Source organism: Penicillium maclennaniae, assembly GCF_028827695.1.
Source record: "Penicillium maclennaniae strain IBT 15551 chromosome Unknown utg000007l:1.0-4884863.0:1.0-4888362.0, whole genome shotgun sequence".
NCBI lineage: Eukaryota > Fungi > Ascomycota > Eurotiomycetes > Eurotiales > Aspergillaceae > Penicillium > Penicillium maclennaniae.
The window spans coordinates 3,560,006-3,573,661 of record NW_026623219.1 but is presented as its reverse complement, the minus strand read 5'-3'; the positions used below and the strand labels follow the sequence as shown (position 1 = coordinate 3,573,661).

At 49.9% G+C, this 13,656-nt stretch overlaps 5 protein-coding genes across 5 annotated transcripts; 2 read left to right on the top strand and 3 right to left on the bottom strand.

The window, feature by feature from the left end:
• Window positions 1-629: 629 nt before the first annotated feature.
• On the top strand, window positions 630-2,620 carry N7477_008554 (Zn(II)2Cys6 transcription factor; the record flags this gene model as incomplete). Its single annotated transcript, XM_056970217.1, has 2 exons — window positions 630-1,289; window positions 1,343-2,620. The coding sequence occupies 2 exons, from the start codon at window positions 630-632 to the stop codon at window positions 2,618-2,620; spliced, it is 1,938 nt and encodes a 645-aa protein (XP_056820249.1).
• Window positions 2,621-2,861: 241 nt separating this feature from the next.
• On the bottom strand, window positions 2,862-4,832 carry N7477_008553 (uncharacterized protein; the record flags this gene model as incomplete). The annotated part of the gene is made up of 2 exons (XM_056970216.1): window positions 2,862-4,290; window positions 4,351-4,832. The coding sequence occupies 2 exons, from the start codon at window positions 4,830-4,832 to the stop codon at window positions 2,862-2,864; spliced, it is 1,911 nt and encodes a 636-aa protein (XP_056820248.1).
• An 858-nt stretch (window positions 4,833-5,690) lies between these two features.
• On the top strand, window positions 5,691-6,572 carry N7477_008552 (glutathione S-transferase; the record flags this gene model as incomplete). The annotated part of the gene is made up of 5 exons (XM_056970215.1): window positions 5,691-5,761; window positions 5,856-6,009; window positions 6,067-6,177; window positions 6,231-6,422; window positions 6,489-6,572. 5 exons carry the CDS (start codon window positions 5,691-5,693, stop codon window positions 6,570-6,572), a joined length of 612 nt encoding a protein of 203 aa, XP_056820247.1.
• Window positions 6,573-7,644: 1,072 nt separating this feature from the next.
• N7477_008551 (serine hydrolase domain-containing protein) lies at window positions 7,645-9,519 on the bottom strand (the record flags this gene model as incomplete). The annotated part of the gene is made up of 4 exons (XM_056970214.1): window positions 7,645-8,422; window positions 8,476-8,737; window positions 8,793-8,906; window positions 8,976-9,519. 4 exons carry the CDS (start codon window positions 9,517-9,519, stop codon window positions 7,645-7,647), a joined length of 1,698 nt encoding a protein of 565 aa, XP_056820246.1.
• A 1,522-nt stretch (window positions 9,520-11,041) lies between these two features.
• On the bottom strand, window positions 11,042-13,088 carry N7477_008550 (phosphoribosylaminoimidazolecarboxamide formyltransferase/IMP cyclohydrolase; the record flags this gene model as incomplete). Its single annotated transcript, XM_056970213.1, has 4 exons — window positions 11,042-11,197; window positions 11,260-12,745; window positions 12,847-12,973; window positions 13,070-13,088. 4 exons carry the CDS (start codon window positions 13,086-13,088, stop codon window positions 11,042-11,044), a joined length of 1,788 nt encoding a protein of 595 aa, XP_056820245.1.
• Window positions 13,089-13,656: the final 568 nt, after the last annotated feature.

The window sequence follows — 13,656 nt, the reverse complement described above, 5'->3', positions numbered from 1 at the left end:
CTTAGATGAGGCTGATCATGATCCCAATCGGGGTCCCGACTGTACACTGTACCTGACTAGTCTCAATTACTTACCTATAGTCATGGAAAATTGGCGTACTTCGGAGATCACTATAGAGATATTTCTTTCACGGCCGCAACTTGTACTATAGCTAGGACGTCACTAATATAGTTTAATCCGATGGGGGCACAGACTTTCAGATGGTCAAGGCTCGTTCTCGGATATATAATCGTGACTTATGTCCACGAGTGGATCGTGGCTAATGATCTCCAGGGGCAAGTGGATTCCTGATCGTATAGATCGTTTGCGTACATAGCGCCGATCAAGTAGAAAATAACTAGAAACACGAGTATATTGGTCTAGCCATCAGGCCATACTCAATAGTTCATCATGTTTACAAGGTGTGGGCGCTTCCATTTCCAAAGTGCTGAGTAATGAAGCTCGGCGGCAGTCTTTATGCCGCCCCGCCGTGGCTGAACGAGCTAACATCCAAGCTGTCTGACATGACTAAGTCTTCATTCTGGCAAAAACGAGACTATCGGCCTTAATCACGCGTGGGGTGCCGAGAGATGTGTACTTTCTACATGGACTTCTGATGTTTCACCTGTGGAGCATCCCAACCAGGTGTCATGGACGAGAAAAGGCGCCGGACCAGGACAGGCTGCCTAACATGCCGAACACGACGGATCAAATGTGATGAAAGAAAGCCTCTCTGCCAGCGCTGTGATATTGCGAATGTCGAGTGTGCAGGGTACGCGGAGAAACGCCGTCTTATGGCAAGGCTCCCAAAACACAGCGCGGCCACAATCACGGTTACGCCCACGACCGCCTCGCCCTCGACAGAATTTGAGCCCCAAGGCGACACCTCGCCACATCGAAAAACACACACCGTTGGTGTGCCTTTGATAGGAATTCCAAACAACCCGGGCTCATTACAGCGGCCGCACGCACGAGCCCGCGATGTTTTGGCCTACCACCAGTTTCTCTTCAGGGCTATGCCAAACATTTTTCCAATGGAGAGTCTTTCCTTCTGGAAAGACTATATCTGTCAAGAAGCGTGGGAAGTCGAATATGTCTTTGATGCCATTGTCGCTCTCGGATCGATGCATCGGGCAACTTTGCTGTCATCACAGCCAAGCGAGAATGACCGCAATCGAGCTTTAGACACCAAGGTCATTGCTATCCGAGCATATGCAAACGCTTTGCAAGGTGTTTCTGATAATCTGGCTTGTAATCAGATCCCAATGGCTCTTCTCCTGGGAGTGCTCATTCTCTTCGCATACGTCGAGGTAAACCATTCCGTTTCTTCAAATACACTCTGGTGATACTGATCAAGGCACAGTGTTTCGATGGGAATGTTCCGGCGACAATGCGACATATTCATATGGCTCAGCATTATTTCCAAGTAATGGGCTCTAAGAACTCTCAAGAATCGGAACGATTTAGGGAACCGATCGAGCTATGTCTTCAAGACTTGGATCTCATTCGTCGCGTTACCCTACCGGATCCAAAAGTGATCAAAATGATTTATCCGCTATATAGACAAGGCCACAGTCCTAGTATATCTCCATCGTCACCTCAGATGGGCCTAGACTCGTCACCGAGACTCATGCTGCAACAGGTACTTGACATTGGCTCTATGGACGCCGAAATCAAACAATTGACATGGTGCCCAATTGGAGTCAATTTGAGGCAACTGCCAGAGGCAAAACTTCTGGCTATCATTGAGAGTCTCAAAGCTTGGAAGAATACCCATGCCGTCCTATTTCACAGATTCGAGGTCGACGAAGCGTTATCAGACCCTGTCAACTTCAATTATGTGGCTCTGGACAAACTTTCCATGCCCCCGAGTCCTCACCACATGTTACCAAAAGACTACTGCCTCGCTCTAGCATTGTATTCATTCTACCGAGCACGTCTCCTATGGGCACTGAGCATCCACAACCACGGAGAAAGTAACTTCGAACTCGACGCCTATCACTTCATCTACCAATTTCTAAGATTTGTCAAGACAGCCACCGACGCCCCACCATCAACCTCCCAAGATAGTCCCTTAGGATGCGAAGCCCTCAGAATAGGCTTCTCGCCCATGCTTTTCCTTGCCGGCCAATCCTGCGCCAAACCAGCATGGCTTCGCTGGATTTCATTCGAACTCGATCGAGTCGGCCAAGAAGGCGTTTTCAACAACAAAGCATTTTCTTCAAGCCTCGATGTCCTTTCGACTCTCGAGACACGCATCAATCGAAATCCGAGACAGACTGGTATCGAGCACTTCTCATCCCCGATTTCACGTGTCCTTTCTGTGCTTTTCCCGGATATGGATGGACGGGCTTACGTGACATACTATGGCCGAGTCAGCGAGAGAGATGCAGATGGTGGCAGCTTGTATTCTCCATTATGTATCGCGCGCTGGTCGGCTGTTGTCAATGGGGGTAGGCCGGTTGTGAATACGTTTGATGGGGCCCTGGAGACGGTGTACAGTGAATGGGTGCTGCATCAGGGTCTTGTGAGGGATTGGGTACAGTGGCTGACTTTTTCGGAATTTGATCTGAATCAGACGCTTCATGATCACATGAATGGGAGTCGGCTTTTGCCTAATCGTGATGATATGGATTGGTAATTGTCATATATTTTCAATGAGATGTTAAAAATGTCCTTGGACTCGGACGGCCTCCATGGAAATAAGCGGGTAGACCGCGTCAAACATCACCTGTTGAATTGACTGGATGTTTTTCAAATAAGGTGTTTCCGAAATCTACTGCCTGGGCGGCCAGGGTCTAAGACGCATGCTGGTATTTGGAAAAGGCAGATTTATATTTTCTTTGAGAACCTCATTTCATCCTGCTGTTATTTCAACTCCTTCAATAAAAACCTTCCCTGTGGATTCGAGTTAACGGGAAACCGGCGGCTTGTAGTCCGTCAGTAACCGAGTCCCCGAATCCATTGGGTCCACAAATAAACACCTCCTTATCCAATGGTAAGCCTTTCCAGTAGTTTGCGACAACACGACCCGTGTGCATAGAGATTTCCCGGCCCGGCGAATTGAGACAAGTTGTGTCAAAGTCCGAGGCATGGCCGAACATGGCAATCTTGATGTTGACCGTCGGGGGCATCTTGTCAAGCGCTGGTTTCATCAAGTTGATCATGATATCCGGCTCTCTCGTTGCCAGAACAAGCATCACTTCACTCCTGGCTTTGGAGCCTCGTGCAGCTAGTGCATTGAGCATAGCCAGAAAGGGTGTTATCCCAATCCCGCCCGCTATCAAGAGAAGATTGAGCTTGCCCTGACCCATGCAAAAGTCTCCCGTGACGCCAACAATGTCTGCAGTCACCGGGGTATTGAAAGAAACCGGTTGACCTATTTTGTTGGAAGGATCTTGCCTCAGGAGATCGAACAAAGCACCCGTGACTGCACCTCCTTTCACCTTGCGCATGGTCAATTCAAACCAGGTCGTCTTTCCGTCTTCATGAGCACTTGACACGGTCCAAGTACGAACTCGATCGTCATTGATCGACGAAGGGGCCGAGTTCGCCATGTGTTGGTACTTAGGTGGCCCAATCCAGTCCATAAAATCCAGTACGATAGCTTGCCCAGGGCGGATCTTCAGATCACTGGCACCGGCAGCTGAGCTGACTTTGAATTTGAAGACAGCAAGGTCGGAAGAAAGCTGTACCGCTCCTTGAAGCTGGGCTTTATGTTGTTGAGCGCCGTCCATTTGTGACTCCGCCTCTTCTACCAGGTACTTGACTTTCGGGCTGTACGGACTGCGCTCAACGGACGTGCCAATCTGCTGTCGGACGGGCAGCGCATCCCGAACAAAGGTGAAACCTGTAACATTCATCGATGTGATGCTGGCATGCCTAGCCATGATTTTGAGCGCGGGTGGTCCCACCATGTTCTCGGCAGTGCCTGTCAGGTAGAGGATATCACCTGTCGTGAAAGACACGATAGTCAAGCCAACCACCCCACTAGACTCGATATTTCCCAGACTAGAAACAAATCGGTTCCCTGAGTAATCTGGAATCACCACTGTGCGACCATCAGAGGGGCTGACGCGAATGAAACCTGGTAAACCACTTCGGGCATTCATGCCTGCGTGCGAAGGAAACTCCGGCGCATTTGATTTAAAGATAGACCCGATGAAGATGGTATCGGCATCGATGATGAATTGAATCACCTCGTCTGGAAGGCGTTGCTGCGGTGTCAGATGCTGTCGCTGGTAGACAAGTTCAGGTCGCGTATGCGGATGGGGCACGAGCTTGCGAATGTTGATGTACTTTGGGCAATTCCTGATATTATGTTAGCATTTGATCTACGAGAGTAGCATGGATCATTCAAATCGCACTCACCCTATCGCCTCGGTGACTTCTACATCAACCTGGTAATCGGCATCCGACCAGCGTCTTACACCTCGTATAGACCCCGCAAACTTATTTCGTCGTCGCGTTGAGAATTCAATTCCCAGACCTGCAGTGAGGAATCTCTCGCGAGTGGCCTTTCGCCCGTTCTGATCGACCCATGCTCTGGCTGTGTCTAAGAGCGGGTCACCTTCCCATAGCCGAGTATGAAAAGTCAGAGTTCGCGGGTCAGGACTTTCAACGAAGCCAGATTCACCCGTTGACCCCGCAACAATAGATGCCCACGGCCGGCCTTCTTCATCGAGGGTTGCAATGGGGATGAAGGGGAGATTGGAAGTGTGAAATAGGCGATGCTGCTCAGGCATGAAGTTGCTGATACGTGACCAGCCATCCGTGGCAGCATTGGCGAACCCGAGCTTTCGCTGGATCGTGAGCTCACCGGGGTGCCACCCGTGTAGCGCTGTTGTGGCCATGGGGGGTTGTAACTGAGTTCAAGAAGGTATATTGTCGAGGCATTATAGCTGCTGGCGAGGGTGAAGACAATACCCACTAGGGGCTGTAAATGCCTCTACGTATGCGGTGAGATCATAGTATCTCTTTTCGAATGCAGGGCGGGAGGCTTGACACCCATTGGAATCGATTGTCTTCCAAAGGTTGAATACGATCTAGCCTCTCGAAGACAACCTCGTCAGCTGACAAATGTCGAGCGGTTTGAACCTTTTTTCGGGAAGTCGTCACAACTCTATTACCTCAGTAGTGTTTATGCTAGGGTGTTTTATGAGACATAGACTTTGATCACAGCATGTAGAAATGTCGGGCTTTTTTCAGAGATGCTCTCTGAGCCTGTCTATACTTTATACCTCGTAGACAGAATCAGTGTATTCCGATATTCAGTCTCGACGCCCGAAAGATGTTCCATTGACGAATGCGAGACAGAGTCATTCTTCATGACTTTTCTTTCTGCAATAAAGAGCCGACCAATAAGTTTGTTCTACCGTCTCTCCTGATTAGGACGCTGGAGACAATGACGGGCTTCTGTTTCGCGTAACTCGGTAGTCTCGCTTATCTCGCTTAGCTCTCCAAGGTCGGACCAAGCGCGTCAACAATTAGGCACGCGGAGAGCAAGGTTGTATCTAGGAAATTACGAGGAATGACGAGGCAATTGGTAAGACAATTTGCTCAAGGTACTTTTGGTGTGTGTCTAAGCTTTAAAAGGGACTGAATACTTTTCATGTTCATCATTCCTCTACTTGCAACTGATTTGGTCTTCAAAAATCTCTCAATCGCCCATTTCATAAATCGAGCTACTTGAAAGCTCAAACTCAATAATAATGGCTGCACAGAAGTCGGTGGTTTTCCACTACCTGGACATTGGCAGGCTGGGTCGGGGAGAAGTTGTCAAGTAGGTGTCATACCCCTCCGTTCCCCTCCCCTACACTCTCCTTCGTCGTGCTTGTTCACCACGAACTTTGCAACACTTGAACTAATTTTACAAGTCTTTTCCTCAAAGACGCTGGCATTGACTACAAAGAGATTCGCTATCCGTACGACGATACCTGGGCTCAAAAGAGCAAGACGCTCCAGGATCAGGGTATCACAAGGACGGGGAAGTTGCCCGCGGTCGAGTATCAGGGGTTGATCCTTACGCAGGTATGCTGCACTCAATCTGTCGCTGCTACATGTGATTGAGACTGACGAACTTCCTAGCACATCCCGACCTTGCGTTACTTTGCTCGAGACCTCGGTTCTTATGATGGAGAGACCAACCAAGAGAAATACGTGGTGGACTCTGTCTCTGATATCTACGTCGATTGGCGAGTAAGTCAATTCCGCTCGAAGTTCTGCGTTCCGATTTACTCACCAGCCTGCAGTCTCAATGGGTAGCGAATCTGCGCACCAAGACGGATAAGTACAAGGATGAGGTTGTGCCCGAGTACCATCGCCTCTTGGACCAGTACTATAGCGAAAACAGCGGCCCCTACCTCTTGGGTGACAAGATCACTTACGCGGATTTTGTGGTTTACCAATCCATCGATAATGATGAGAGAACTGGAACTCTGCCGGTATGTTCTCTCCGTTGAATATGACTCGACATTGTCACTGACCACGTTCTAGTCATCTCTTCCCAGTCCCTTCGCAAGCTTTGTGAGGCTATTGAGAAGCGACCCAATATTTCTGAATATCTTCGAAAAAATCGTCCGAAGAAAGACTAAGCTTCTGAAGAGCTAATTCCAGTGCTAGACCAAGTGATACTTCTAACCAGTGAAAATCATCTATCCAATGCTTGAAATCGCTTTTTTGACAATGTCATAAAATTAAACGCAGGTAAAAACAACATATGGAGTAATGATAAGTAGTCTGGTACCACACTATGGATTTGGTGAATGTGTGAATTGTGTGAGGACACTCCATTCTCCGAAAATACTCTGACAAGTCAGGGCCATACATGAAAGGCTGGGTCCATTGCGGGTTTGAGGGGTGGTGTCTCCTTAAATTGGCTGCAAAGCTTCTGCATGTGTTGAAAATCTACATATTCTCGCTGATTAAGCTCGCCAAGCAGATTAATTTACATCAATCGACTTACCTTTAAATCGAAGGATATGAAGGAGCCTCCAAGAACTTGTAGCCATGTAGTGATTTCTCCAACTGATGGCTCTTTGGCTCCTTTCTGAACGAGTTTGGTAAGTGTGAACTCCTCAACTTCACCCGTGGTTTGAAGGTCAATGTTCTACTTTGAAACCCAAATTCAGACGTAATTGAATGCATTGGATCGCGTAGATCTATAATGCATACTATCCGCAATTTCTCACGTCTTGTTAGTCCCGGGCCCTCTCGCGGCCTTCCACAAAGCCGACTCGGCGCAGTTTAGTCGTGATCTCATGGTAGCGATAGGATTTTATGAGAAACCCGGGTAACAGATCTTGTCGAAGACAATCAATGCGACGGGACTCGTGTGCATCGCTCTGCTCGCTTATCTCGCTTGCACAAAACACTATCAAGTTTCAGATGAACAGGAAGGACATATAGTGTATAGTGAACTTGCACTAATTTCCAAGAAAATGAGGTCCTTCAAATAGTATTCTCTCTTCGCCGAAATGCATGATCTCATTTTCAGACCTAAAAGCAAGGCGCAATATAGGGCCAAAAAGGGGATTTTAGGCACCTAAACAAGGGACATATCAAGGAGAGAAAGAAATAAAAGGTAACAAGAAAAACAATTCATCATCTCATTCATTAAAAGCAAACAGAAGGCACCTTGAAAGGGCTATGCTATCTTGACCATCCCTAGGTCTTTTTCAAAGTCGTGCGCAGCACCCTTGGAGTCACGCTCACTGCATTCCCGGTCTCATCCAGATTAAACACAAACTCATCAATGCCCACATTCCCATACACATGCGAGTCAACTGTGAACCAGGTAATACAGGATGAAGTAAAGGGACCGATTCCAGATGGCAGGGGCGGTGGTGTGACGGCGCGGAAGGAGATTTTGCCTGGGCTTTCCAGGCCTGTGGGATACAGACGTATGCTGAGCTGCGAGGGGCTTTTCATTCCACATAGTGCCATGAAGGCCGCGATCATGGATGAGGAGTTGTTGATCCATTTCGTGACTACTAGGCCCGGGCCATTGTCGGTGCCGATAGTTATTGTAGAGTTGACGCTATCTAGGGCGTAAGTCCCTGCGAAGCGCTTGGCTGCTTGGTTCTTGGCACTTTTCTCGAGGGCGGGGATTAGGATCGCTGAGACTAGGTCTGAGGCGAGTGAAAGTGATTCGTGGGTGTTGGCGCCTGCGCCAAGGACAATGAAGCCGACGCCGTGGTCGGGGGATAGAGCAAATACAGATGAATATGCGCCGATGTCTCCGGATTTGGTATAGAGATCGATCGGGCGCTCATTATTAAACGACAGGATTTCCCAGGGGGCTCCGACTCCATAGTCTAGAGATGATGTGTGGGAGACAGGCTTCAACCAGCGTCTGGTAAGGGCTGAAGGGAGAAGGGTGCTGCTGAGAATGGCTCGCCCTATGGTGGCCATGTCTTTGGCGGAGGAGTAAATGCCTCCCGCACTGAGAAGTTTTGTGAGCATTACGACCATGATAAATGAAATCAGGTTACTCACGGTGTCTCATCGCCCATTGGGAAGTTCCAGTACTTCAAGCCTTCTTTGTTGGGGATGACGCCGAGCGAGGTATCGGGGGTGTCGTAAAATGTCCGGCTGAGATTGAATGGCTTCAGAATATCATAGGAAAAGACATTCTTGAATGTCTCACCTGCCATTGCCTCCACGACATATCCAAGAATTTGGAAAGCGGCGTTGGAGTAGATGGGGGTTCTCGATGTGGGTACAATCGGGTGTCTCTGAACCATCCCTTCGAAGAATTCTGTATACGTCTCGTCAGTGTCCAATCTGGAAAGGAGTTGTTTAGTGGGACATACGCTTTCTATCACAGGGATCAGGTAGACCACAGGTAGGGATTTGAGATTCTGGCAAAGCAGGGAACCCCAATGCCTCGACGGTCGAAGCCTCCTCGGTAAGATCAAGGACGCCATCTAGGGATTCCGATTCAGTCAGAATGACAAGGGAAGCCCAACAAGGGCCAAATACTTCAGGGCACTTACAGTCTCGTCCAATACCGGCCAAGTGAGTTGCCAATTCTCCCACAGTCACCTCGTTCCACTTGGTAAAGTCGATCCCATTGTCCCAGTTTGTGGAGTTCCGAAGGAGGTCAACGACAGCGTCGCGCAACTCGGGAATGTAATCCGCAACTGGATCTTGCATGGCACCGAAGCCATTTTCGATCAACAGCGTGAACATGGTGAGAAGCTTCGAGGTACTTCCGATGCGGAATACGGTATTCTCATCGACCTCGCTCACACCGAGAGTGGTGTTGATGTCAGCGGCAGTGTAGAACAAGCTGAGCAGTGCATCAGGGTCATTTGCATCAAAGATCTGTAGAGAGATTGAATCTGACGAGAAGTTCCCTGCATCAATTGCTTGTTGAATTGTTGTGGTGACATTCTGTAAAGCCTCACTGACCACTGGGTCGGAGGAGAGGCCTGTTGCAGCAGGCCAGAGAGGGCCCAGGATAGGGCAGGGATTGAGCGCATTGGCAACAGAGATGCACAATACTGGCAATAATGACAGAAGCCTGAATGAATACATCCTGAATGTCGGGAGGATAGTCACTCCAGTTTAGCGAGCCGACGTGGTATTATTGATGGGCCGCGCTGATACAGCTCAATTATTCGATTCAGGCCACACATGTCTATGAGGCCATATGAATGAGCACTATATAGGTATTAAAGAGCACGGACTCTGATCAGGAAGCATACCGGGTATAATTGAAGTCCTTAAGGGTGGCAGGTATACATTCCGGTTGGGTTGGTATTCCCGGAATGTTGGCTCCGTTCAGGCTAGAGTCAACGCGACAAGGATGAGACATCCAGAATAATACGAATATGCAGGACTACGATGGTAACCTCTGATTCAGAGGTAAGTGGGGTGAACAGGCTTTCTTGTTCTCGCGGTGGAAGGGCTAGCACCTTTCCAGGCACGTCCTGAGCATTCTTTGTTCTCTACACAAATTTGCAAACTGTCCTTGTCCGACTGGGCTCTTTCTCTTGAATCCACCAGCGTTGACTCCAAACATTATCGGAAGCTTCCAAAAAAGATTGAGTCTGGTGCCATTCGCCCGTCACAAAGAAAAGAGAAACCCAATGATTCGAGCCGAGAACCAGGGCAATCTCCAAAAAAAAAAAAAGTCGTCAACTATCACGGCCTCGCTTTCTTTCTTAGGTCGGAACACCATGCGACCATCTCACGAACCCTAAACGCACAGACGAGCAATCTTGACCAGCGATACATTGGCCGCGGAGATCCCGCTCTCTCTCTCTCTCTCTCTCTCTCTCTCTCTCTTTCAACACACCAAGCACATGGCTTGAGCTAGTTCCAGACCAGGGTGCATGAATAAAGATGATATGCGCTTCGACATTCTCACCGAGCTCACGAGGGTCTGTGACTCGGTCAGGGACTCGGACCTTGATAGCATAGAGATCTTGACGGCCGTGTGGAGATTGGATCCGAGGTACCAAATCTTAGTTCTTGGTTATAGGAGTCCCACCGAATTTCCGGGTTTGTGAAACGAGAGATCCTGGGATTCCAACGATCTCATGGGGAGCTTAGTCCGACATGTGGTTTTTGCCATAGTGAATTGACAGAACATGACTGCACCAAAGGCTTCATGTTGAAGAAAAGGGGAAATTTCTCTCAGTCGGGAGAATGACGGGGTCATGCGGCCATGCACGATGCTCAATCCATTCAATGCTTTAGTTGCCGGCATATTTCCTATGAAAGCAAAAACACATTTCTTTGTGTCAAAAGTTATAACCGCTCGGGAAGGATTCCCCGAGACAGTCGCCGTTACATTCGCCGCACTTCCAAGGTTACAGCGATAAGGCCCTGGGATCAATGTGGAAAGGAAGCCCGGCAACATTATAGCCCTGCTTGAGATGTATGGACACAAACACCGAGCTAGCTACCGACCTGTCTACCTGGACAGCCAGGGGAAGATTGACATGTGTACAAATTTCTAAATCATAAACAAAGAAGCTATCGTCATCATAACCTAAATTATCTTTTTGCACCAAGAATCAACTCAACAACTCATTCCAACCACGAATCAAACCTAGTGGTGGAACAGACGGATACCCTGCTGGACGAAGGTGATGCCCAACTTCTCGGCGGTCTCGAAGACCGGGGTGTCGTTCTGGCTGCCGGTGGGGGCGGCAATGTACTTGACACCAGAGCGGGCAGCGCGGAAGACATTGTCGATGAAGGGGAACTACAGAAGGAAAGTCAGTAAATGAGTCCACCATCAAAGGCAAAGAAAACACGGGAACTCACGAAAGCGTCGGAAGAAACAGCAACCTCACTCAGCTTGGACAACCACGCATCACGCTCCTCCTGGGTGAAGGGAGCGGGAACCTCCTCGAAGACACGCTCATACTCGACGGTCTCGGCATCAGTGCGAGGGGTCTGGCCAGAGCAAAGCAGGTCAATGGCATTGCTCTTGTCGGCGCGCTTGGTGCCCTGCTTCCACTTGATGTTGATGACACGGTCGTGGAAGCGCATCCACCAGTTGTCGGCCTTGTCGCCGGCAAGACGGGTGCAGTGGATACGGCTCTGCTGGCCAGCGCCGAGACCAATGATCTGGCCATTGAGGGCGTAGCAGACCGAGTTAGACTGGGTATACTTCAGAGCGATGGTGGCAACGGTCATGTCGCGGAGGGCGGCCTCGGGCAGAGCGGGGGAGTCCTTGGGGGTGATGATGGTGTTGAAGGTCTTGCTGGGGGAGATGACAACGTCGTTGCGGTGCTGGGTCAGCTGCACGCCGTACAGGGTACGGGTCTCCTCGGGAGCGGGAGTGTAGTCTTCGTCCATCTGGAGAACGAGGTACTTGCCGCCCTTCTTCTTGGACAGGATCTCCAGAGCCTCGGGCTCGTAGCCAGCGGCAATGACACCGTCGGAGACCTCGCGGGAGATGATCTTGGCGGTGGGAGTGTCAACGATGTCGCTGAGGGCGAGGATATCACCGAAGCTGGACATGCGGTCGGCACCTCGGGCACGGGCGTAAGCCTGAGCCAGACCAGAGGACTCAATGCCCTTGATGTCGTCAACCATGTAAACCTTGCGCTCCTTCTCGTTCAGGGGAACACCGATGGCAGCACCAGCCGGGGAGACGTGCTTGAAGGAAGCGGCGGCGGGGAAGCCGAGAGCCTGCTTAAGCTCCTTGACCAGAGGCCAGGCGTTAAGAGCATCGAGCAGGTTGACGTAGCCAGGGGAGCCGTTGAGCACCTTGAGGGGCAGCTTGCCCTGGGACATGAAAGCAGAAGCGGGCTTCTGGTGGGGGTTTGTGCCGTAGCGCAGAGAGAGCTGCTGCAGTCCATTGCCAGCGTACTCCTTACGGAAGAAGCCAGAGATGGCGGAGTCGTAGTCGGCGGTCTGCTCGAAGGCCTTGAGGGCATACTGCTTGCGGCTCGCCTCGTTAATGGCCCCAGTCTCGAGCTCCTTGAGGAACTCGGGGTAATCAGTGGGGTCCGACAGAATGGTCACACGCTTGTGGTTCTTGGCCGCGGCGCGGAGCAGAGTGACACCACCGATATCGATCTCCTCGACGGCCTCGTCAATGGTGACGTTCACCTTGGCGACGGTCTCCTTGAAGGGGTACAGGTTGCAAACGACAAAGTCAACCTTGGCGATCTTCTGCTCGGCGAGGTCTTTCTCGTCGGATTCGATGTCGCGGGCAAGGATACCACCATGGACAGCGGGGTGGAGGGTCTTGACACGACCACCCAGCATCTCGGGCGCGTGGGTGATGGCAGAGACGTCCCTGTATGACAGAAATTAGCAATGAACTTTTGCTTCTGATGGTTATTTAGGGTCCCATAAATCTCCGCCTAGCCAAGAACAAAACCCAATGCATGTACTCACTCGACGGGGAAACCGGCCTCGCGGATCATCTTAGCAGTACCGCCAGAGGCAAGAATACGGACATCCTGCTTGACAAGGCCCTTGGCCAGGTCAAGCAAACCAGTCTTGTCATAGACAGAGATGATAGCTGTTGTGAAACCGAACCAAGATCAGTCCAAGTACAAAAGCAGCCCCGACCACCAGGTAGTAATCCGGGAAACGATATAGGTCAAAGAACACCCACCGGACTTCTGTTGAGACATGATGTCGACACTAGAAAGCAATTAGCAAGCTGAACCACTTCCTCCAAGTCCGAAAAACAATCAATTGGTAATGAAATGGGCGAGCAAATACCTTGAATCCAAGCAACCGTATACAGAGGGGCAGCTCAAAATGAAGAAAAGAAATAATTCAGTCCCGCCGCGGGGTCCGCCAGCATGCAATGCCGCAATCGGGGGGTAAACTTACCGTATGTCATTTACATCACTCATCGGATGGAGATCATATGATGGTATCAGCTAGTGGGATCACGTGCTCGGAGGGCTAAAAGCCGATTTCTCGCGCGGAATTTTCTCCTTTTTTCTTTTCTCTTCATGAACAACGCAAAAAAATCACGTTCTTCAAAAGCGTTCCTGCGAGGACTTAGTGCCCATGAACCACGGAAATCGTCATAAAGAAACGGAGACTGAGTGTACTACACAGAGTCGATCTTGGGTGCAGTGCCTGCCTGACCTTCGGGTCCTGTGGTAGGAACTGCAATGATTGACACTACAAATCTCGCCTAAATTCCTCTTTGATGCTGGAGGAATTCTTAAGGTTCTTAGAAAAACA